The sequence below is a fragment of the Poeciliopsis prolifica genome, unplaced genomic scaffold, assembly GCF_027474105.1.
Source record: "Poeciliopsis prolifica strain line A6 unplaced genomic scaffold, Auburn_PproV2 SCAFFOLD001, whole genome shotgun sequence".
NCBI lineage: Eukaryota > Metazoa > Chordata > Actinopteri > Cyprinodontiformes > Poeciliidae > Poeciliopsis > Poeciliopsis prolifica.
This window is the reverse complement of record NW_026562376.1, coordinates 14549873-14575262: the sequence shown is the minus strand read 5'-3', so window position 1 is coordinate 14575262 and position 25390 is coordinate 14549873. Positions and strand designations below refer to the sequence as shown.

Genomic DNA, 25390 nt, shown 5'->3' with positions numbered 1-25390 from the left:
TACAATCTCCTACCGCTCTGAAGCATTTTGTCTGCTCCTCTATTTTATTGTTTCTAGGATCCCTAATCACAAGGACACTGTAGCTCTAAAGGGAGGGGGCAAACAGCTACAGCGTCAAATGTTATTCACTAACTAACACACAATCATTCTGTACTAGATAATGTCCTTCCAGGCACAAAGATGAATAAAATATGTAGTGATCTTAGCAATGATTTTTATTGGAGGCCAGCAACTCAACCGAAGCAGAGCTCTTCACCAAGAGGTAAACCTGCAGGAAGATTTTGTTTCTGCTCTCTGTCAGTGAGGCCTTCTGAGAAAAGAATCAGAGTAAATCAACAATACAAGAAACATTCTTAATTCTATAATGAGATTAACTTTAAGGAAAGCATCAATTAAAGATACATTATAAAGATCAATGAGAATAACAAATAATTGATTAATAATATCACAATTTCTCCAACAGATTACAACATTTAGGGGGAAAAAAATGATTGTGACATAAACAGCTTGTTTAAAAGGGACATAGTGTCGTTTTGTAACACAGTCAAGTAACTATGTTACCTTAAGCTGTTATAAAAATGCTGTATATGTTAAATGTTACATGGCAATTTGACACCTTGAAAATGTCCTCTATCTATTTAAGAAGCTCCTATCTTTCCAACTCTCCACTTTCAGCACATCATCACAACAATGCTCCTCCATGATGCCATTTGCATCTCTTCTTAGGAGCGCTCAATTTACTGAGAAGTAAATTACATGATATGCTCAGCCAAACATCTAAGAAGTTAAGTAAGAAAACAAAGCAGAGACATGTAAGACCTACAGTATGGATACTCTTCCTTTGAAAAATAAATGAATGCAAAAACAAACAAAAAAATTTATGTTTCTTGCTTATCCTGAAAATATAACTAAAGTACCTTTCAAAACGCATTAATACTTCACATTTCATCACTTTACAATAACAAATTATAATGTATTATAGATAGGGCTGAAACGATTCCTCGAATGATTCGAATGTCTCGATTATTAAAATCCCTTGAGGAAAATGTACCTGCCTCGAAGCGTCGTTAATGTGTGTTTTGTTATTTAGATGGACATTACATGCGTTGCACTGAACCCTGACTTCCGCCTCTGAGTTGTTGACAAAAGCTAAGTTTTACCGGCATAACTTTCAATTTTCAAGTTCGGCCCGTGGGGATTTCTATAGAGTTGTGGTGGACCATTTGTCTATTTCTCCTATGTATTTTTTGTACTTTATTTCTGTTCTGCTTGATGTTCTTTTTGGTCTTTATGATGCTGCTTGTTCACAATTTTTTTCTAATACATTGAACACTGATGTACTCTTTGTAGTAATTAGGGGACTCCTGAAGACAACAGCTTGAACTGAATTTTATCCAGGGGCGTTAGGACAGAGGGGACTGAAAACAAACAGTGTGAAGCTTGGCTGCCTGGTGTTGCATTGAGAAAAGCAAGAACTTTTTAAAATGTTGTAATACTGGACAAGCAAAGAAAAGTGAACATAAACTCTTCTCCCCAATTCACAATTTTGGGGCAGAAAATAAGAATGATGCATGGAAAAGGATAGAAATAAAAGCAAAGAAAAAATAACTTAGATCAGTAATTCTTCAACATTAACATGAAATGCTTACATGAAAGGGAATTGGATGTGGTCAAGTCAGAAAAGGTAGACCATGTGAGAAGTGCGGGAAAGAAATGGCCGACTTGACACAGAAGAACAGTGCGAGAGAGCAGGGGATGACAAAGCCGGATGGAGAAAATGGAAGAAAGAGGATTTATTGAGGCTGCAGGGAAGAGCGTTGGGATCGCTCTCTGATGGATTAGAGAAATGCATGGGAAATGGAGGAAAAAAAGGGAGGAGAGAGTGTGAAGGGAAAAAAGCTTTTTGTCCTCCTCCGGGCAGCTCCAGACTCTAGTATCATTAATGGAGTTGAGAGAAACGTTTTTGCTGAGAACAAGCTTTTACTTAAAGGACACCTGTGGGCATTGCAGATAAAGAAATCAGGCAAGAGAAAAAAAGGGACGGAGACAGGGACAGGGTGACACTCGGGATAAAGGACAGACTTCAAAATTGGACTGTGGACTAAAGCCATCAGTGGGCTGAGAGATTGCAATAGAATAAGAAGATGATAGCAAAGACAGGAAGTTTACACTCTTTACTCCACTTCCAGGTTTTTAAGATAAAAGAGAGAGAGGGCCAAGAAATGGGCGTTGTGGGTTAATAAGTTTTTGCTTATCCTTTTCCAGATGTTTTCAAAGAGTGTGTATATCAACAAGAGGAAGGCTCCTTCCTCCATTTTTAATACAAAATTAAAATTTAATGCCTTAGCCAAAGCGGACTTCAGGCGGTGATGATATTCTCCGGTATATTGGTCGGCTCCCACAAAGCCTTCTTATCTTATCCATCCTATTCAGATTCCTTTGTCCATTTCTATCTGTTCAGCACACAGTGAGAGGAGACAGGAAACAAAGACTCTAATTAGTCAAGCAATTAGACTCTTGTTTTGTGCCCTTCCTTCATCCTTTGAATCACATACTAATAGCTGCCTTCTTCTCTTTCATGGCTCATTTGCCCTTCACTTGCTCTTGCATCTTTTCTGCCTCTTTTCATGAAGGAAAGTCTATAAAAATGGCTTTTTAAGCTTATTTGCTATAATCCCATCTTCATTTTCCTAAGAAAGCAGTACATTTACAATTTACCACTCCATCTTTCTTTTGACCATTCTTCATCTGTCTATCTTTTTCATCCATCTAACCATCCAACACAAACAAACTCATTTAGACTCACTGAATTATGAAGGATGAAACACCTATGTCCAATCCCGCAATATAATATGCGGCAATTTTGCTTTAATTCTTAAAATGTTTGTTGTGTCATTTGTAAAAAAATAAAATTAAAATACATCCACCAAGCCTGTAACATCAAATTGATACTGGCATTTCTCTACATTTCCTCCAAGACAAGCTGTGGCAGCAGCACAAACTAGAAACAAGGATTTATGGAGACTAATAACAAACTGCAGTGATTGACTGCCATATTTAAAAGTTAGTTTGATTTTTCTATTTGTGTCTAAGAAGCAAAAAGTCACATAGCCTGCACATTTTTTTCCTCAGTGTCTGAAGTTGATTCAGACGAAACATCTCTTGTTTTCGGTCAGTTAGAATGACCAAAATTATTCCTATTTGTTAAATGACAGACAATTTAGCAAGAACATTTTTAGAGCATTTTAACTTTTTTTTAATTGTTAATGAGGAACGGCCAACATGATTATATCATGGCTTTGGAAACCCATAATAGGTTTATTACATTTAACTCTTAAGTCTTATATTATTATATTTTCCACAAAGTATCTGATCTTGTACACAGACTCCAGGTATTCTGCCAATTCTGGGAGTGACTTAAAGGGAATTATTACATGTTTTCAAATTTGAGGATGAATGTTGAGAGTTTTGTTTAGAAGGAGCATCAACTGTTTTATGTCTGTTTTTGGCGTAACTCTGAGACAATGTGGCTGCAGACAGAAGCCTCTCAACTCTACCATTAGATTATCCCCCAGATCAAGTCAAATTATGGCCAGAGATCCAAAGTGTAATGAAGGGTCAGGACATGTAATGATGTTTCCTAAAAGCATTAACGTGGTCTGGTCAGGGGTGAAAGCTCCACAAAGTCAAACTACAAACATTATTCAATTTTTGATTATTAGAAAGAAAGATGCAATGAATTGACTTGCTTTAACACTGATTTGTTTGTGCTTTGCATAGAAAATTCAAAGCACAAGCATAATGCCTTGTTCATCAGTTTTTTGTTATTTTGTTGTTTTTACTCCTTTAGTAGTCATGGTTGTAGGAATTGCCTTGTTTGTATTATTTTTGGGAAGCTTGGAACTTCAAGAGGCACTTAGTGGCACTGGGTGCAATTTCAACCGCTACACAGACATTCCCTATTTATGAAAGAGTGACCTTTATAGCATACTGTCACTGCTCTCCTGCACCTGCAATGATTTATTGGCTATACAGGAAGCTTGTCAGTAGGATGATACAGCGGAGCTTATGCCCGGTGCAGCACATGACTGCCCCCCCTTAGGCCTGTGTCCTTCAGTTTCAACTCAGCCAGCAACATCAAAAAGTAGAAAAGAAATCACGCACATTCAAATTTGTTTATTATGTTGTGCTTTTTTATCTTCAGCAACGCTAGAAGAAGATGGGTGAATGTACTGCCTCAAATCCGAACAAAAAGACAGATTTTCATTGCTGAAAATTCTTAAGTTACTAGACTGAAGCAAATGAAATGTTTGTAGGACATATTTTCTCCTTTCTCCAGTTAAAGTGCTGTTTCATTGTTCTGTGTATAAAAGCCAAACACTACCAAATGGTGTTTGCCGGAGCATTTGATGTGCTCATAGATCTACGCATAGAAGTCAAGCAGTCAGTTCTGTCTGTGTTTACGTCTATTTTGGGAGTTAATGTTGTGTGAAGAAATGGTCTGTCCTTCATTCCATTTCGGGCCAATTGTATCAAAAATTGTTTTATATGAAAGAACCATAGTTTGTTTTATATGCATATTAAATTGATTTTGGAAAATGGCGTACGAGGAGAACCTTCAAATTATTTTCACAGAAACAGCTGTGAACTGGATGAGTGGAAAATTATAATTTATTTGGAACATTGATTTTCTATATCAGGCTCTAAAGGAGTTTTTTGTTAGGTATTTTTTATTCAGGATTCAATAAAGCTCCTGCTCACAGTCATCTTTTACCGTTTTGCCCCTGGCATAAAATTATTTCCAAAGCATATCTTCCTCCATTCCACAAAAGCATAATTTTTGTTATGGTTTTAAAGTTAAGTTATGTGTTAAAAGAATTTTAAAGCCTGATAAAACTTCTTTGGGGAGCTTTCCAGAGGCCGAGAGTTACAAGTTATATAATAATAGCAAAATGAACACTCACTAATAACTCACTGGTGTGTCAATAAAAATCATAGCTGAAGAAATATGTAAAAAAAAAAACAACAACTTATAATTATCCTTAAACAGCAGGTTACATTAAAAGCAAAATTCAATAAAAGCAGAATATGATGACCATGACCTTTTAAAATATTAGAATATTCCTAATGCTTGGGGCAAAAAAAAGCAATCTAATGAGGTAATAGGAACAGGGGTCATTGGGATCCCTTAGGAATTGTCTATTGGTCATAAACACAGCTAGGTTTATGTGCTACTATTTAAAAAGTAATCAAAATCACAACAAAAAAAGTTTTATGTGAAAGATTTTAGTAAATATACAGAAAATCTCTGTAATCGAGGAGGAAATTGCAGAGAACCAATCTTCACTAAACTACTCGTCACATTTTCTTGCGTTTAAAATCAGACTTTACTTTAGAAAGTATTCTAATATAATCTAACTGAAGCTTTTTCTGTTTTTCCTGAAGCCTGATATCATCCAGGCGATACTATTTTGAGATTCTTCACAAGCAAGATGACAAGGGATCAGACCATGTGGAGGTTGGGGTAAGTTATCGCAAAATTTCTGCTATGTTTTTATTAGAACTATTATTCCTCACAACTGTTGTTAATCATGGCTTTCGGTGTAGATACACACTTATGTTAATCTAGAAGTTCATCTCGAAGTTTCCATTTCATTTTAACTTTGTACTCGATGTTTTAAATCCATATAACTACTGCATGTATTTTTTTTGTGCAAAATGTGTGCAAACAAGACCGAACATATTGATCTGTCTGTGGTGATGAAACTTGCATGCATTCAAAATAAGGACTGATTGATTAATTTAAGCCAGGGAACATCTATCTGTAATTATGTTTTTCTATAAAAGCAATGCCAAATTATTTGAAGAACAGGGCTCATTCAAAACACATATTGATTAACACCAATACCAAATGCTGAAGTAGGTCATTTGGATGCAAAAAAACTAAACTGCTTATTTTGCTTATCTGGAAAATAAGCAAACTGCTGCCTTTTGGTTTTGTAGAAAATCAGGCATGTGTGGCACAGATGCATGATTAGACTTTTTATTAATTGCAAATATTAAAACTGTGGAATAGTCCAACAAATGCTCCAGATGATAGTTCAAAAAGAGAAGTCAATTTCAGCAGTTTTGTAACCAAAACCTGTGCTGTATCATTGGAGGAGACACAACTGCTCCAGCAGGCGATCAAATAGAACTCAACCCGTTTATGCAAAAGGAAAGACCAAGCTGGTGAGAGCTGGCTCATTTTACTCATTAGATCGTTTGATCACAGATATCCATTTGCCTAGCAAACAATGCAAAGTGCAGCATTTTTAACAGACTTCTTTCATTTTCATTTATTTTTGTTGTCAGTCTTCCACAAGACCTTAACATTTTGTCCTGTCTTCTGTTTGTGGCAACTCTCCAATGCACCATTTTCTCCGCAGAGTGGTACTTCCACCTTAGGCAAGACTCCAACTGGAACTTAACTTCTAGATGAAGTGTCAAACAAAAGCCCACATCCCTTATATAACCTTTTGTTCCGAGTATGTGGGGAGGTGGCAAGAAGAGATCACTTAGGTGCAGATGTAGAATATATCTTTTAACTAGCTTTGAGTTATTATAATCCTTGTCAGCAGTTGGCATAACACCCACGGTGTCGGTGTGATAGATCTTCTCCCACTGTAGTTTTTTCATGTTTTGTCATCTTAAAAATCAGTCATATTTTCCCTACTTGGATTTTTATGTATTTTACTGCTTACACTCCTTTTGTGATATCTTTCAGTCGTATAATCGTTTTGTTTGTAAAGGCTAAGATTCAGAAAGTTCTTTTTTTTCTGTGATGCTCTCTGAGTTTCTTTTCTCATATTGATTGGGATGATGCAAAGCTCTGTGATGACAGATGGATCATACAGGAAACTGGTTTGAAATAAGATGATACAACAGCCAAAGGAGGGCAGAATGTTTTTTAGTTGTTTGTAAACTCTTTGGGTTTTTTTTTTTTGCGTGTGTGTTCTGTGAGGTATAGTTTAGATTGGGCTTAAAAATCCAACCTGACCCGGACAGATGACGTCCACATTGTATCCGAACTCGATCCGGCCCGACTAATTAATTCTAGTTTGAGCTCAGAGCCTGAAGAAAACCCAACACAATATTTTAAGCTGTTAACAATACTTCGCCTTCATTGAATGAAATTATTTGCAGCGGAGGGAGTTTCCAGAAATTTTGCTCAGATACAAGTATCAATTCTTCATAATTATGTTACTTAACTTAAAGTAAAAAGTATGTTGTAACACAACTACTCCCAATTTTTTCCCCATAGTTACTACTCACCTCTGGTCATTCAAAGTATCACCAAATTGTTCATTAAACTGCACAGTATTTGTCTGCTGCCTGCCTTATGACTTGATCGCAGGTCAGATTATTAAACATTTGGGCAGTAAGAATATTTTTGCAAGTACTTTTTGTTACTCTTTGTCTAAGTGTTCATGATATAAAGATCACTACATTAGGAAGCTTATAACAAACTGATGATTTGAGGTCACATTTCAACTCTTAATGTTATCTAAAAAGTACAAGCCTCCCTCCACCACTGGCTAGAACATGCATGTCAAGAGGACAGAGAAGTATGGTGTTGTGCTTGTCAGTACTGCAAAATAAAAAAGTTGCAGCCGTTGTTAAATGGCAAATGTTCCATCATATTGCAGCAAGGTGTATCAAATAACCGTCTTTCTGTGGTTTCCCCACAGCGACTAGTCCATTCTTCTTTACAACGGTGTTTCATCACTATATCTTGCTCTGTTTCTTCTACATTTCACAGCATTGTCCCAAGATAAGTTTGACTCACATTGTATCTTTGTGGTGCTGACAGCCAAGCAGTCTGGCGGACCACATTGAGAGCAGTGCATGTTGTTTAATGTGGTGAACAAGAGAACAGATGAATGGCGTATGTAACAAATCAGTTGCATTTTGTAGGTACAATTCAGCAGAGTTTGAGAAATGGGTTGGGAATCACTGATCTAGAGTATATATGTCGGATCCATTTTGAGGCAGATTCAATCTTTTGGGGGAGGATGCACCAGAATAATAGTAATAAAAATGTATAAAAATAAGACAATTCATCTCAGCTTGGTCAGCTTAACATTAATGGTCCAGGTCAACTAATACATGGTAAGCAAAATATCTGGACTGAATACGGTATCGTCTGAAATAAAATTCACAATTCAGTTCTTACCATCATTTCAGGGTCACATTTTTCAGCAAAAGCTAATCTATCATTTACAGCTGTTTAAAATACAAGTTATCCTTGAGATTATAGTCTGAGCAGCAGGCACTTTATTGTAGGAATCTTTAAAAAGTTGTGTATATATAGCAACTCCTATTTATTTGGCAAAGAAAAGATTAAAAGTGCGTGCTTTAAATCCTTGCTCCAAGCATAAATTTTATTCACTCTGATATCTTAACCAGAATGCTTTATTTGACCTACTCTTGGCAGACTTTGGTTTGAAAAAAAACCAGGTAAATACGTTTTGATGATCAAAACATTGAGATTATCAAAATCTAAATAAAAATATTGATAGTACAGGGCTTCTTTAAAAAAAAAAGTATAAAAAAATCATTTGTACAAAATATGTGTGCTAAGTTACAGATTTGTAGCACCACCAGTCCCAAATACTTTGATTTTTTTTGCTTGAAAAAACTAAAGGATTTTCTTTTTCCTGACTTTTTAATGGCTTCATATAAATTAAGAGCAAATGGAGCCAAGAAAATGGAACTAATAACAAGTATAAATATTGAGAAGTAATAATTTTCAAGTAGAAATGCACAACATTCAGTTTTTTGCTTTGATTTTCTTAAGCAAAATGCTCACCGTATTTTCAAACGAGATTGGTCTAAGTAGATGAACTGTAATGAATATAAAAGTCAGCAAGTTAAAATTATATGCTTGGTTGTGTGTATGTATGAATGTGCCGTCTGAGTAAGGCTTTCGTATGTGATTTAACCGTGGAATACATTTTATACTTCGACAAAAATAGCAGATTTACTGTGACCAGCCCACAACAGCATAAGCCCAGGGCTCGCATAAATCTGCAGATACCCAGGGCTTCATTTGTTAAAGAGCAGATAGTGGGCATTCATTGCTTCTTTTTTCCCTCTACACGACGTGTTCTCCATAAAGCTGTGATTGTACAGTCAAAGGTGGGATTGTAATCAAGGAATGTATTTGTTAAGCAGCTCTTCCTTTGAACACTTGAAACATGCTGTACTAAAAGATATTCTCAGAGTTTGGGCTTGAAAATACGAAGGAAACATTCATGTTATGATAGGCTTCTTTCTGTTTTGTTGCATTTAGTATTTGAGAAGGCTAGCTGCTAAAAGGTGGAACATAAATAATGAATCAAAAAGGGACTATTTTAAAATGCCCAAATTACTTGGACTCGAATGCGTATTTTGTAGGAGCAGCGGGGATTCTGCGCTTCGGGTGTATCTATCCAGTGCAGTCACCTGCCTCAACCCTTTCCCCAATTAACTTCAAATAAAGTAGTATTTTTTGTTAGAGTTATAGGTGGCTGCTTAACATGATAAATCGCTCCATGAGCTGTGGTTTCATTAACTTTCTTAATTACCATCTGGATCTTTGTCAGTGAAACACAGGACCTTTTCCACCAGCCTAATGGAAAACATCTACTGATCGCAGCCTGACAGGACGACGGAAAATGTTGCCCATTAAACAGAATGATTGAGGGGATGACAGAGGAGAAGAAAGCAACACTTTAATTAGCAATGGCAACTTTATGGACGGGCAGTGGTGTGAGGTTTAGATGCAGGATTTTAATGGCCCTGTTTTAGGACTCCTTCTGGGCCAAATCCCAGACTGATGACCAAATATTACTCTCCTTCCACCGTTGCACTTACACAGGCTCAGCTTTACAGTCATGGCCACAAAGACCTTTCAGTATCTACTATGAAATTTCCCTCAGTATAAATCAGCAGTTCTAAAAGTGATCTGCAGCCAGGTGTTTAAATACAATGACCATCTTGTTCTTTTAACAGGAATTTACTTTACTTTTTTACTAATTATGTCATTACCATTTTTCTTCCTTTTTTATTTAAGTAATTTTTCCTTTGGTTGAATCAAGGTTTTCACATTGGAAATTTGTTCAAATGCAGTTTACATTGCCTTCTTATGCAAATTTTTTACATTAATACATAACACATTTAATTTTGATACTCTACCAATAGAAAACCTTTGCCTTTTGTTGCTAAATTACTGATCTTTCTATTTAAGCCACCTTATGATAATGAGATGACTTTACATTTATTTACCCTACATATGAATCTTCAGCTTTTCTTTGTCTTCAGCACAGTCTGCATGTACAACATTGACCCTACGGTGACTAAAGTTGCTGCAGGTTGTATGTATTTTATGAACAGATTCTTAAACTCTTAACATTTGTGGAATTGGATTTTCCAGGTATTTTTCCAGCTCTAGATATTTTCTGCCTTTAAATATTTATGAATTAAAGAAAATACTTATATATACTCATGTATATATAAGTAAAAGATCTAGATGTCCATGAACAACGTTGTGCATTGCTTTGGTTCATTACATCCATTCTACAGACAACAGACAGATTCAACCATCTGTCTGTGTGTCCATCCACTTCAGTCATGTGTAGATTCATCTCTCTTTCAATAATTCCCTAAATTCTGGTGTAAGTACAGATTTGGAAAATTAAAAATTACCACTGACTATTTTTCAGATGTCAACCACATTAGGCTTGCTATAAACTTTTGCATTTGTAAAAGTGCCAAAACATTAAAAGCAGATGTGCCGTCACAAAAAGCATACACTTCCACACTCCACCAAAAGGAGGCAGGTGGTCTGCCATAGCAATAACCATGCACTGCAGGACTCCACTCCTGGCTCATTTATTTCATAGCACCAAGGTGACGTTTCATCAAACAGGTGCAGTGTGCAAATCATAACAGTGGAATCCTACATTCCACACATGCATAAGTGTTCTTAGCCAGGGCACTTAACCCCAGGATTTTTGCCAATTCACAGCATCTGTTTACTGATTTGGGTGTATTTGTATGTTGAAAAAGGTAAATATGGAGCTAAAGCATGTTAAGGGGTCTCAGTAAGAGTAGAAATTTATTTGTAAGTGTTGTCCATTTAACACTGAACGGTGTTTATGAGCCTTGATTCCAGTCATACACCCATTTAAATCTAGAATTCATTTTTCCTCACACCAGAATTGGCTCATTTAAAGAAAACCTTCCTCAAAACATATCTTTAGCATTACTCAGGGTTGTGTCATGAGCAGCTCCTTTCTAAAACATAGAGCATGCTTTTTGAAACCACAATTATTGTTAGGGCTTAGTTTTGTTATTGTTCAGGACAATAAACTTGTTTTGGCTCATTTCATTCAGTAACCAATAATTTATTTTTATGTTTTCAGTGTATTTCAACAATGACCTCCACTGGGAGAGTCATACAGATTTCATCTCCATTTCTGTTTCTATTTTACTCTCAACTGCTTTTACAGCATGTATGTCCTTGTCCTGCATACCAAACAGACGTTGTATAGTATGTTCACTTCTTGGACAGACTTGCATAGAGTTTCAATTTAGTGGTGTTTATTTGTTTCCCTTGTTGGTGCCAAATGAACAAAAACCTTTTTCCAGAGAAAGACATTTTTGCTCCAGAATTAACCAAAAGACTATTTTCCCTCTGTTGTTCCTGGACAATGCTCAATTCGTCCTGCTGAAAACAAGGTTAAAATAACTTAACCCCACACATTTTGTCAATAAACCAAAAAAAAAATAAAAAATGCAATCAATACAAACAATTAATACAAAACAAGGAAACTCTAACAGAATTATCGTAGAAAATATAAAGCTAAAAAAAACAAGCTACTCTTTCCACACTAGTGAGAAGGATTGCACTTTTTGTTTTTCTTTTTTTTTTGCTCTACATATAGATTTTATTTGTGTCACTTTTTTTAGCAAGGTGAGGGAAGTTGGTCAGAGTTCAAGTGGTCATAAACACTTGTCTTGTCCTGTTTGTTTATCACAGTAGTTTTTTTGTTTAATAAAGAGGCAGTAAAATACAAGTATAAAAAAAATCTTCTGACTGGCATAAAAGTTGTTTCACGGTGCTGTAGTCTCCTGATTACCTGACAGTAGTTAAAATGAAGCTTGACACCAAACTACTGAAGTAAGCTGGGAGTGGGAGAAATGCTTTGCTATGCTAATTGTTCTTTCATTAGCGTGTTAATTGTCACTTTGCTTTCTTTACCCCACAGCTGCAAGATGTAATTCTTGGCTTGTTAGCAGCATGTCATTCCCAGCCAAGAACTGTTATTCCGTTCTTTGTCTGAAACACGGTGGACACTCACATGTGGCCCTCTTTCTTCTTCACTTTTCTTATCTTTCTGGTTCACTTTTATACTTTCTCCTGGGCCAGTGTCATCAGGTTTGTTAAAGTCTTACTCTGCTCACTTCCACAGTTATTTTATTTCATTTCAGTTCTGTGTTTACGCTCTGTTGCTTCGGGCCCAATGCAGGGTGTCTGGTAAGGCAGAGTTTAGCCGATAATTGGTATACCTCGCGGTATACATCTCTGCCCTTCACGGAGCACGCAGATATTACAGAAAATTACAGTTATTACTAAATCTGTTCTAAATGTCAGATGTTCCTGGCAAACATTTAGTTTTTCAAATCTGTCAGACATCTTTACTTTCTGTTCATTTTGATCTCAAGTGAATCTTAACCAAACATGTAAGATCAAGATTTTCTTAAGCAGATATTTTCCATGTGCTATATTAAGAAATCAACTTCAGCTCCTCAGGCTTGTGAGGAGTTTAATTAAAGGAAACATATACTTCAGTGAGCTTCAGTCAGTTCTGTCAGAAATTAAAAGTTCTGATTATTAAAATGTAAATAACCCACTGAGTGTGTCCATAAAAAAAGAAGAAAAGTAAATAGTGTACTTATTTTCCTTTTGGATATTGAAACTATTTTTTTTTATTTAATTGGATTTAAATAAGGAGGAATATCCTGGCTCCTTTCACCACTCTGTGATAGGATCAGCATAAACTCTTTGGCCGACTTTTTGAGTAATAACCAACCTTCATGTCAGTGCAGTGTCTTGGCTAAGTGAGACAACCCTGAGGCTAAATTGTGCCATTTCTTTCAACATTTTGTGCTCTTTCATATATCCGTATTGATAATGGTTCTCTTTTCTCTCTGTTGAACTTTAAGAAGTAGTTACATTTCTTCCTCTTGCTGCTTCCCCTCAAACAAGTTATACATAAAAATTCATACAGAAACAAGTTTATACATACATTATATATTAAAAAAAACATATATTTGTTTCTCGCTGTTTGACATTAAACCAGATAAGATTTGAATTTGTTTTCACTAGCAAATTTTGATTCTACATGTATTGTCTTATTGAGAAGTACAAATACATTTGAAACTGTGTAACTTCGTCAAACAGTCTGGGTGTTCTTCCACAAGCATTTCAAATTGTTTCTTGTTCCAAGTACTTGTACAATTCTTGCTGACATAATTGGTTTAAGTGAGTCAGTTTGTAGGTCATTTCGATTGTCCACATCTTTTCAGCTCTTCTTACAAATTTTCTATGTGAATAAACCCCAAGCTTTTTGATTCCTTCCCAGTTATCACAAATAGTGATAGTTAGTTTTTTCAGCTTACAGTGTGACAAGATAGTTCTGTTGAGGAAGATTTAAAACATGGACATATTGGTTAGGATTTTTCTTTCCTCTGATAATCTAGATTTTGATTTGAATTTTGTATTTTCTAGGATTATCTTTATGTGATAGTTGTTTGACAATCTGAAAAAAGGGTAACAAAAAAGCAAAAACAAAAAATCTGTAAGGAGGCAAATAATGTTTTCACTGCCCTGTACACACCTGAGATAACTCTGTAATTGACAAGGTATTTCCATTACACAGTGCTGGGCCTCCACTTACTCAAACTGATTGGAACTTATCTCCCAGCATTCATTGCTTTGGAGACCATCGTTGGCTGATACCACTGCCACAACACAACTGTGTGCTGGAAAGATAAGAATTGTTTTTGGAGTGTAACCTCTGACGGAGATACACATCCCTGAACCGTTCTTTATCATTGTCTTGCATGGAGGAAGGACTTTTGAAACCTTCGAAGTGTAACCTGAAGAACTATTAAGAATTGCTGTCCGTGCATCCAGCTTTTCTAAAGCTCTGTATGGTCGAAGCTGAGAATTGGGAAACCCTGCGGTTTCTAGCACACACCAGAAGCTTGTTGGGAGCATCCTCAGAACCGAGTCAACTAGCAGTTTCCTTCTTTGTGCATCCAAATCAGCAAACAAACCAATGCCTTTCCTCAAAGACTCTTACAGCTATTTTACCTAAAACTGCCATGTGTTCAAACTTTTGTACCCAAGATAGATTTTGAATAACATGCACTGAGAGATTAATGTTTTGTCCAATTTCTCCTTAATGATTGACGACTGAAGACGCAGTAGCTGTTTCTGCCTCTATGGTCTACAGCCTGTACAGTTCTACAACCCTCAAGGTTGTATTAAAAACAGTATAGCACTCTGCACTTTTGTTGTGTTGTCGTGCCAGCTGGGCAAAAGCAAACCTTTCCAAAGATCATATGTTAGTTTAACTTTTTTTGTCCGCTTTTGACTTCACCAGCTCACTTTTCAAGACAGAAACAACGACAGAATGGTGAAGCCTTTAGCGGCCAGCTGAGCAGCACCCTGCTGTGACTCAGCGTGCCGTTGCCACTGTGCCCTTGTTTGATGTTCCTATGTTTGTGTCCTTCTGTGGGCACCGTATGGGTGCTTCAGTCTCATCGCATCAACATGGCAGTGAACTGCTGATGTGAGCTTTAGATGCTGTATGGGAGAACATAACCTGTTGCTCATGAAATGCCCCTTAATCTAAGTTGGGAGGCTGTTGTGTACAAACACTATTGTGGGAGTATTTGCATAGGGCCTGAGGTGGGTGTTTATGTTGATATTCTCTGAGGAAAGTTTGGAAAATGACCTGTCTCCCATGATTACATCCTTGGTAAGTAGAAGTGACGAGGTAATTGTGAAATCTATTTAGGAGAATTGTTGCCTGTCTCTCTTTCTTCCTCTCGATGCGTCTCTGGTCCAGGTCATTAGTTGATTCCCGTCTATTTTTTCCTCTCCTCTCCACTCTGTCATTTTTTTTCATGTTCTTGGTTTGTTCACAGTCTGTTTTCATTTTTCTCTTGTTTACTCTCTTCCCTAGCTCTTTACAGCGCCAGATTTCATACTCTTCCAGGAAAATGTTTCACTCTGTGTCTCTGCTCTCGCAGAATAAGTGAGACTAAGTGTAGAAAAAAAATACTGAGCATCAGCCGAATCCTGTGATTTTTTTGATACTCGGTAAAGTGAGATTGTCACTTAGCTGACAATCCGCCATGAGTGATTCCTGTTCAGTTTCATGCGCTATATGTTCGGGTTGTGTTCTGACGCAGTTCCCTTCCTTGTGTGTCTCATTCAGTGGCGGCCGTTCCTCCCAGGTCTGAAGTATGAAGTGATAGACTCAACTTACATCTCCCTCTACACAGGTAAGGACCTTTCATTTCTACAAATACAAACCCTTTCATTTCAGTTTATTTGTGACCAATTTTTATAAAACAAAATTATTATTTGATTCTGTTTTTTTGTTTGACTTTTAAACAATAATGGGCTTGCTTACCATTATTATATTTTGAATGTTCTTCGTTATTCTTGGTCTTTGTTTTGCTTGCACTTAATCTTATCACACACAGAAACAGTTTGAAATTTAGGCTTAAGCATCGAAGTATCAACAGAACTGGGTTGATTTATTGTCTGTCTTCCAGTAAGTGTTGATTTGAACATATATTTTGGATTATTGTTCTGTGGAATACTTAAAGACTCAATTTCAGTTTTCTGGCAGCTTTCAGCAGATGATAAAAAATATATATCTTAAAAGCTATAAATATAGGATTGTACTGTGGCTATAAAAACATCTATAGCGTTTTTTTGTTTTTTTTACATACAATACATAATCCAGAGGTGTCATTGGATGTGGCCGACACATGCTCTATCTGTGTTGTGGTATTTGCAGCTAAGTTAAGAACTCTGCACTCTGATTAGGTGCTTAAACTCTGCAGCACCAAGAATAGTAATGTGTCACAAGGCATCAGTTACACTGAAAGCGGAAAATGCCTGCTGCTCCAGAAATGATGCGCAGAGTTGTCAACTTGAGCAAAACCGCAGTGTTGCTTGGCTGTGAGCCAAACCCCGCAGCCTTGTTTATGACGAGCTGTGACAGAGAAGAATGAGGCCTCATACATCGTAAGAGGTCACTCACTGGATTCAGGCATTACCTTCTCATCATCTTCCAGCAGCCATCCATCCTGTCCTCCTGTGTCACATCCTCTCTCCTCACGAGCTTACGTTATGTACACAGACCGTAAAGTGTTTGAGATTCGTTCAAGTTTGTGAAGTTATCCCACCGTGTGTGGGTTCATATGTATGCTTGGCACAATTTAAGAATAAGAGCGGGAAGTTATATCAAACTAATTCTATTAGGTTTTCATTTTTTAATAAAATTAAACCTTAAGAAATATCCTTTTTAGAAGGACAGCCTATTAAAGATTCACATTACGTCTCATGAATGCAAGTGAAATTGGTTTCCTTTCAATATAAAAAATTATGTTTTTCTTTTTATCTTGAAAATGAAACCTAAAAGTGCAAAACAGAAGACAGCTTCCTATGAACTTGAAGAATACTTTAAATAAGAAACTTTCCTATCATTCCTATAATTATTATCTTTTCTGATCTTGCCAGAAATAGTAGAGCTGATTTAAACTGGATGCTTTTGCATCATGCAGATATTATGCATATTGTCATTTCATAAACTTTCTGTTAGCTAATCCAAACTTCTGATCTGTGTTTGGGATTATTATCTTGTTGTAACATTCACAAATGTCCAAGTTTTAACCATCTCGTTGTCAATGTTATTTTTTTTGTTTCTGCAATGAACAAAATAAATCCCCAACACAATCTGAAGTTTCCTACTTCAAGACACAAGCAGTGAAGTGATTAAAAAGTCTTATTGTCAAACAAAAAGAAGCTTACAAAGGTTTACTTTGTGAACAATATGAACATATAGACACAGTTGACCCTTTAGAGGATGAATATGGTGCTGCCCCCCTTTTAATTACAAATCATGTTTTCCATCAGCCTTTGCTCCCGACTTGCCCTTAATCACACACTCTCTCTTCTCCTTCCCCGCTATCGATTGCCGTTATTGTGACTGCTCTGTTCTGGATTTCTTTTGACCTCCAGATTATTTTTCAATGTTTATCTTTTGTTTTTGCTACTGTTGTTCTTTATTCATCAGATTACTTTTTTTTTCTCATCTTCCTCCTGCCAGCTTTTTGATCTCATGCACCCAGTCAATAACTGTGACATTGACAGGATTTATTGATTCAAAGGAAACTTTAAAATCACGTTGGTAACAAAACCACCAGAGTAATGGTTTCCTTTTCCCAGATGAGTCCAGTCTGAAGATGAACAGTGTGGATCACATCCCTCAGACTTTGGCCAGTCACATCCCTCTCCCAGCAGAGTTTCGGCCACAGGGTCTGGAAGGAGACATTATCACACCGCATGGAGCTGATATGCTGAGGCCAGACCCCAGGGATACTTTCTATACCAGTATGTCTGCCATTCAGAATTTTGCCCTGTTTGCCTTTTCCGTAACGTTTCATCCTGAATTTCTGGCTTCTTGTTTCCTCTTCCTGTCTAATTAACTGCATGGTTCCCAGAGGACTCCTTCTTGCTGCATTCAGCATTGCTGTAATTTAATCAAACTGCTTGGATTCTTTTTTATGTTTCCTGCTTTTCATATTTTCTACTCTTGACTGTTAATGTCTTTATGTAAATTTCAAGTCACATAATTGTTTTGTAAACTGTCGAGTCATTTCTATCTCTCTCTTCAGCCCCAATGATTGACCCCACTCGGCTGCAAAATGTTCTTCCAGCCTGTCTCTACTCTCCAACCTATGTAGTCAAAGATTTTCCCATCGCCCGATACCAAGGCCTTCAATTTGTAAGTAAAAAAGAAATGTTATGTGTTTTTGTTTTAATATCACTGGTGTTTACAAATGACATTGTGGACGTCATTGCAGATAAACATTAAAGTTTGATTTAATTAGATCCCAAAGCATTTTCTCATGGGATCTGAGGAGATTTTGGACAGGTCTGGATGTTTTATTTGGAAGGAAATGCTTATGATCCAGGCATGTTTCAGCATTCTAAGTACACCTTTATTTAGGAGTTCTGAAATTGAATCCAAACCCAGGGCACAAAACAGAAAAAATAGAAGCAGAAAAATTATGTAGCTGTGAATATAAACACAGAATCAACAAACTCTTTGTGTTAATATGTAAACGTGGCAATTGTTGGGCTCTACTCCCCTCTGTGGGAGTACAGATGTTACTGCAACAGATGCAAACATGGGATATGTTCAACCAAAATACAATTGCACCTAAAATTATTAATCTTGTTGCTGTAAATAAAATTTACTGGTGAAATGAATAAATGACTGGGTATTTGCAAGAAAAAAAATACTTTTAATCTCTCTCTTTTTTGACAAAGTCACAACTAATTTGAAGTTTGAAGATTTAAAGTAAAAAGAACAGTGCTTCCCTCCTTGGGCATGGTAGAAATAGCAAGATATCAACTGTCCCCAGCAAATATCTGAGGAGACAAGTGGTTTAAAATCCTTAAAGGACTTCAGACTTCTTTAAGTCATAAGTCTTAAAGAAGTACATCACAACTGTGTCCTGGCGCAACAAAGTCAGCACCACTCTGCTCGCTGCTTATTAAACAAGTCAAGGGGCTTTTGAGATTCTGTTCTGGGTACGCATAAATTAAAACTGGAATGTTTCGATTCAGTGGATCAGTGGTAAGCCCGCAAAAGGAAGAATGAAGCTTCCCCCTGAAAGAACACCATGCCTCCAGAGATGCTCTGCAGTGGCTTAGAGAAACTCTGAGGCTGCTTTGTTTCCTTTAGTGCTGAAAACCTACTTGGTGAGGATTCAGTCAAGTATCAGGAAATCCTATGAGAAAATCCCATGCCATCTGTGAGGATAGCATCAAGTAGAATGCTACTTGATGCAATAAGCTTCAGGTAGCTTATAGCATCAATACAGCATCCACCAATGCTTGATTTCAGAGAAAATCCTGAAAGACACAAGCGTTTTCATTACAGTTGTCTGACTTGAAACATATTCAAAATCTCTGGTGAGATTTAAAAAAGATGGTTGCAGGATACAAAGTCAATAACATTAATGAATTTAAGGCCTTTGTCTTAAATTCACTAAAATTCTTCATGAATGTTCTGTAGCTGTTCTGCAGCTTTGCGATGCCAAAACGGTTAATAATTAATCATTTAGACTTATTTTTGAATTAAATGTGAAACGGATGAAATTTCAAAATAATGCACAAGCATTTATACAATAATAAAGTTGTATATGACAGTCTGGACTGAGATGCGACTCTTTTTCAGGTCTACCTATCTTTTGTCTACCCTAACGACTTCACACGTCTCACCCATATGGAACGGGAAAACAAATGTTTCTACAGAGAGTCTCCTATCTACTTGGAGAAGTAAGCACATTTAGCTTTATCTGTTTGAGAGACAAACAAACATTTGTCTATGTCTTGTATAAACAAACAGCTACGCTGCTCATGCTGAAAAGTGTCCTAGCGACCTTCATGGTACAAGCTCATACAAACTCTCTTACTTAAGGTGTCCACTTATGAATTTACGAGCAACCTTAAAAATTTGCCCTTTAGTTATTGTATGTGATCATATGTGGGCGCTTCTTCTTCCTTTGTCTGCCAGATTTGGTTTCTATAAATATATGAAGATGGATGAGGAGGAAGATGACAGGCCGTTCTTTTTCCCCAACCCAGATGGTAAGCTATAATGAGCAAACACATATTATTTACAATAATCCCACACAAACCTGCAGCTTGTATTTGGACAAATGTTCACACTGTAGCAACTTTGAATCTACTTCATTTGTCAACAGACTTTCTTGAAGAAGAGGAGGTCGTGGATGCAGAGGACGAGGCCGAGATTGTTGGCACGAATTCACCCAGAAAACCCTCTCATCCAAGTCAGTCCAGTCATATGCATAATTCTTCCCATCAGCTCTCAAAAACTGGGGCCACACCAGCAGGCAGAGAGGAAGAGGAAGGTAAAGAAGATCCAAAAGAAGAAGAGGAGGAGGTGGGAGAGGTCAACAGTATAATACGTCACAGAAAAAGAAAACAGTCTTTTCACAGGGACAGACAGGATGAGAGGGTTCTGGACAGAGACTGGGGAAGGGATCATACTCGTGGAAATATGAGACAAGATACAAGGAAAGGACTTGAGGAAGACCAACCCATAGCTCTGTTACCAGATGTGGACAGTGTGGTCAGGGGTCGCACTTTGTCCTGGGTCTATACTGGTCCTTCAGACCAAGACCTAAATAAGAAAGCCAAAGCACAAGGTGGGAGAGGAGATCTTGAAGTACCTTCTAAAATTAGCAAGTCTTCGCTCCTTTTTCCCCAAAAAGCGTCCCTATCTGCACTCACCAGCAGAGCGAAGCAGATCCTCAGCAACTCTGCCCATAGCAACTACCCCCATACTAACAGTAACAAGCCTGCTGGGAGCAAGAAGGAGAAGAGAGAGGAGAGCAAGATCTACATTACTAGGCCTCGTCCTGCAAAGGAGAGAGAAAAAGAAAGGGAACAGCGACGGGAGAGGAGAGAAGAAAGGGCATCTCGACATCCTAGAGAAGTTTTCCCTGGAGTCTTTTTGTACCAAACTGGGAAGACCACAAGACTTGTAAACTTGGGTCAAAGAAGACATGGTGGAAGGGGCGGGTCAGTGGTTAGGCACCTTATTGGTGCCCCTCAACTTTGGCACAGCCCTCCTACTAAGAACAGTAAGACATTAGTACATAACAAAAGTGTTAACAATCAGAGTGAAACTGCAGAAAGGCCTTTTAACAAAGCAGCAATGACAAAACAGCTAGAGAAAATCAAGAGGAAAGGGGAATCCCGAGATTTAAGGACTACTGTCACAGCTGACCTGTCCAGTAAAAGAGATGTCCAGATCCCTTTGTCCTACCACCAAGAGGCTCCTCCGACCCCAGCCTCTGAAACAAGGTTAAGCTATACAGAAAACACAATCCATAGCCAGTTACGGGTCACTTCTTACCTTAGGACCTCAGAGATTACCGAATCTCAGCATCAGCTAAACCCAGACTCCCACCTCACAGACATCGATCAAGATACAAACCACTCTAATCCTGATCCCAACCCTGATCCAGAGCAAGAGCTGGAACCAGAGGAGGGAGAAATGTCAGATTACAGCTACGAGGAAGTCGAAGTCCGGCCAGGTTGGGCAGAGGAAAGCATCAATTGGCAGAGGACGTTCTCAGTTAATCCGATGGACTTCGAGCTACTGCGATCAGACTGGAATGACCTGCGGTGCAATGTGTCTGGCAACCTCCAGCTGGCGGAAAGTGAAGTGGTGGATGTGCTGGCACAATACATGGAAAAACTCAATGAACGCAATGGAGGGTAAGGATAAAGGTCCAGATCATGATTTCCCAAATTTTCTCAAATCCTACTACCATTCATATGTCTTAGATGCATCCCTTTTCCAACACACTTAATTGACTGACTGAATGGTTTACCCAGGCATCTGCAGTGTTGAATGGTATATTAAGGAGATAATTCAACCATAATATTTTAGTGTATTGGAGCAGGAATGCTTTCAGATGTTACAAGACAGAAGTCAAGGACTGGCGTTGGGCACTGCTGGCTTAGGTAATAAGGCAGCAGTGCCTGAGACGTGGTGTGATGTATGTATGCTGTAATGAATGACTGCAAAAAAAGATATTAATAATTCTCAATTTTAAGATTACACTGATTATAAGATGCCTTTGCTTTTCTTCATCAGCCATGTCTTAAAACACAACAGAAAATTTGAATCCTCTTGGAGCTTTATCTTATTTCAGAAAATGTCCAAGTATAAGCAAACCACTTTTGTCCCAGATACTATTTCAGACAGATTGTATTTGTAACAACCATCCTCAGTTTTTCTTCAGGGTTTCTTTGTGTGTTCTCCAGTATCTACACCCTGCTGAGAATCATCAATGTTGAGAAGCGCCGCGATTCGGCAAGAGGGAACCGATACCTGGTAGAGCTTGAGTTAATGGAGAGAGGACGCAGCGTGGTACGACTTTCAGAGTACATTTACCTGCTGCTGCACCGTGGAAGGCAAGGAGAGGAAAGTGTGGAGAACACAGACTCAGCTCCAGCCTCTGCACCGCCCCCGCTTCCCTCTGCGTCTGCAACCAGCTTCACCACCCAGCATCCGTCTCCTTCCACCAGGTCCTCGGTGCGGCCTGGCGCGACACCGTGGAGCACTGCTTACGCTAAGCCTTTTCTCTGCCAGCCTGTCATGCTGCAATGGAGGCGAGATGTCATGGTGCACTTTGTGGTGCCAGGTCAGTCAAAAGCTTTTCTTGCTCAAAAATGTTTAGTGCATCATGACAGAGACTGCTTAAAATATGCTTTTTATATCTAAAGGATACATTTTTTGTATGCATTATTGTCCTGTAGTGAAAAACCAGGCTCGCTGGGTGCAGCAGTTTATTTCTGACATGGAAAATCTTCACCAGCAAACAAAGGACGACAACTTCAGCATCATTATTGTCGACTTTGAGAGTGAGGACATGGATGTGGAGCAGGCTCTCAGAGACAGTAGTGTGCCAAAGTGAGTGTTGGAGGAAGTTTTGTAGCATGACAATAAAAAAAAAAAAGCCCTTAGAGCAGTTGCTTAAAAGTTTTAAAAGTTACATAATGGTTGCAGAGATTTTGAAATGTTGGTATTTCTGTGATTTTTCTTTTCTTTTTTTTCTTTTTACAATTTAACACTGCATTAACATGCTTTCTGAAGGTTGTGGTATAGTAATGGGCTGGTTGTTGTAGCTTTCACATTGTTTTTTACACAACGCAGTCATTCAGGTTTTTCAGGTGACGACTAGTAAAAAATTCTCTCAACTTCTAACCTGAAAATTTCAATTTTTAGCAAATTTGAATTATATCACAACAAGCCCATGTCAATAAAAACTTTTTTCTTCTTCTTTTTTAGATATTTAAGATTAACACAAGAAACAGAAAAACACCATATCTGTTTGTTCTGCTTTTTAAAAATATATCAAGGCGGGGGTGCTTGGAAAGCATACTATTTACTGAGGTGGTACTTGTAATAACATGCTAGAGGACCACTGCCTTTAGGCTCCCTTCTGGGGGGTTTATTTGATGTTTTTGTATGGATTTGTTTTGGCAGATATGAGTACCTCAGAAGAGAGGGAAACTTTGAGCGCTCAGCAGGGCTGCAGATCGGCGTGGACACCATTAAGGTTAGAGAAACAAACACACCGAGGAAAGACACACTGGCTGGGTAAAACCTCTTGCCCAAGGTCAGACAGTGACCACTCGACCTTTTATGGCTGATAGGCAGATGGAACTCATGCATAATGAATCTATCACTGCGGGGCTGGTCTGTCACACTTTACAGCTCGCCCACGTCTCTGAGCCTCCTCCTGCTTCTTTTGACCATCTCCCACTGAGCCAACCTTGGGACAGCAGGGTATTGCTTAGACAGGAAGCATCATCCCCTCTGTTTTGTGTATGTCAAAGCTGTCACATCCATTTCTTTTTATGGCTTATTTGTGTGTGACCCTGCTGCATTCTCTGTTGGTTTCTCGATCACACATCCGTGCACACCGATCCAGACAGGCCAGAGAGCTGCCCAAAATCTGGATAGACGTTGATCCGCCATTTGGGTGTCAGGTCCGTCGGTATGAGATGACAGAGTTGTCACTCATGTGTAAATGACCTTTGGGATATTTACGTTAAGACAAGCTATCGATGCCAAGCTCACATTTCTCCCCTGCTTCAATCTTAAAATGGCAAATCAGACATAAGTGACCAATCACTCGCATTTACATCCTTCCAGCACCTCCTTAGAGTGGTATCCTATGGCAAAAATGTGCAAATAATCAAACCTAATGATGTTTAGATTGATGTAATATTTTATTTTTCTTTTGCAGGACAGTCACAGTATAGTGTTTCTATGTGATCTGCACATTCACTTCCCTCTGAACATATTGGAAAGCATCAGGAAGCACTGCGTGGAAGGACGCCTCGCGTTTGCTCCCATCGTCATGAGGCTGAGCTGTGGTAGTTCACCTCTGGAGCCTGATGGTAAGACATAACTGCAAAACATAAAAAGAATCCTTGCACATTTTTTACAAATTCTTCATTTGATTAATCTCTTCTTCATAAAGCAATCTTGATTCGTTCACCAATTTGGACTGCTTTTCAGTAGGACCCTTGCTGCTTTTGTCTCACAGGTTATTGGGAGGTTAATGGCTTTGGGCTGTTTGGAATATACAAGTCAGATTTTGACAAGATTGGAGGAATGAACACTGAGGAGTTCAAAGACCGCTGGGGTGGAGAGGATTGGGAACTTCTCGACAGGTATATTAATTAAATGAAATTATACATAAATAATTCCCTTTCAAAAATTATGTCCCTTTCTTGTGACCTTTCCGTGTGTCCCTCCTTTTTTCTTGTTTTTGTCATTCTCTGTTCATATTACTTTATCTCACTTGCTTTCTTTAATTTTTTTCCTTTTTATATTCCTAATGAAAAGACTTCAATCTTTACATATCAATAAAATATTCTGCTTAGTTTCACTGAGTGGGATTCTCACACATATCATAAATGGTAGTTTCCGAGGTATTAAATGTCATGTAAAGAGGACGCATTATTATGAAAAATGAGAAAAGGAGTAGTGTATTTATTGCAGCCAATGTCATAATAATGTTGCCAGTGCGTGATTTCTTTATTGTGCAATCCTGTCTCTAACCTTTTTTCGGAGACCCTAAAAAGCAGGCCACGGCATCGAGCTCATGTGGATCCTCATAATTCCATGTGCATGAACATAACCATGTCTAAATCCAAATGTTTTCAGGTCTTAAAAAATATATAATCCATCTATATCTCATTGTGACTCTGAAGTGGCCAACATGTACGTAATATTAAATGAAAGAATAGTTTGAAAATTGGTCAGTCTATGCACAATAGCTTGTCGGAAAAGAAAATAAATGCACAAATGCAGTTTTTAAATCAAACTTGTTTTTTCCTTTACATAATTATTTGGTTGTTTTTGATATATGCAATTTTTTTTTTGTTTTTCTCTTCAGCCTTAGAATATTATCGGAATGTTTAATCAGTCTAATT

General features: G+C 37.8%; 1 protein-coding gene across 1 annotated transcript in view; it reads left to right on the top strand.

Moving 5' to 3' along the window:
- The window catches only part of b4galnt4a (beta-1,4-N-acetyl-galactosaminyl transferase 4a), a 136855-nt gene that overhangs the window by 108676 nt on the left and 2789 nt on the right, over window positions 1-25390 (top strand). The window contains exons 8-19 of the mRNA XM_055031872.1: window positions 5446-5524; window positions 15537-15603; window positions 17561-17725; window positions 18010-18119; window positions 19581-19681; window positions 19920-19993; window positions 20110-21652; window positions 22205-22584; window positions 22700-22853; window positions 23430-23502; window positions 24196-24349; window positions 24499-24625. Of these exons, the coding sequence (XP_054887847.1) occupies window positions 5446-5524; window positions 15537-15603; window positions 17561-17725; window positions 18010-18119; window positions 19581-19681; window positions 19920-19993; window positions 20110-21652; window positions 22205-22584; window positions 22700-22853; window positions 23430-23502; window positions 24196-24349; window positions 24499-24625 (3027 nt within the window). The remainder of the gene's footprint in view (window positions 1-5445; window positions 5525-15536; window positions 15604-17560; window positions 17726-18009; window positions 18120-19580; window positions 19682-19919; window positions 19994-20109; window positions 21653-22204; window positions 22585-22699; window positions 22854-23429; window positions 23503-24195; window positions 24350-24498; window positions 24626-25390) is intronic.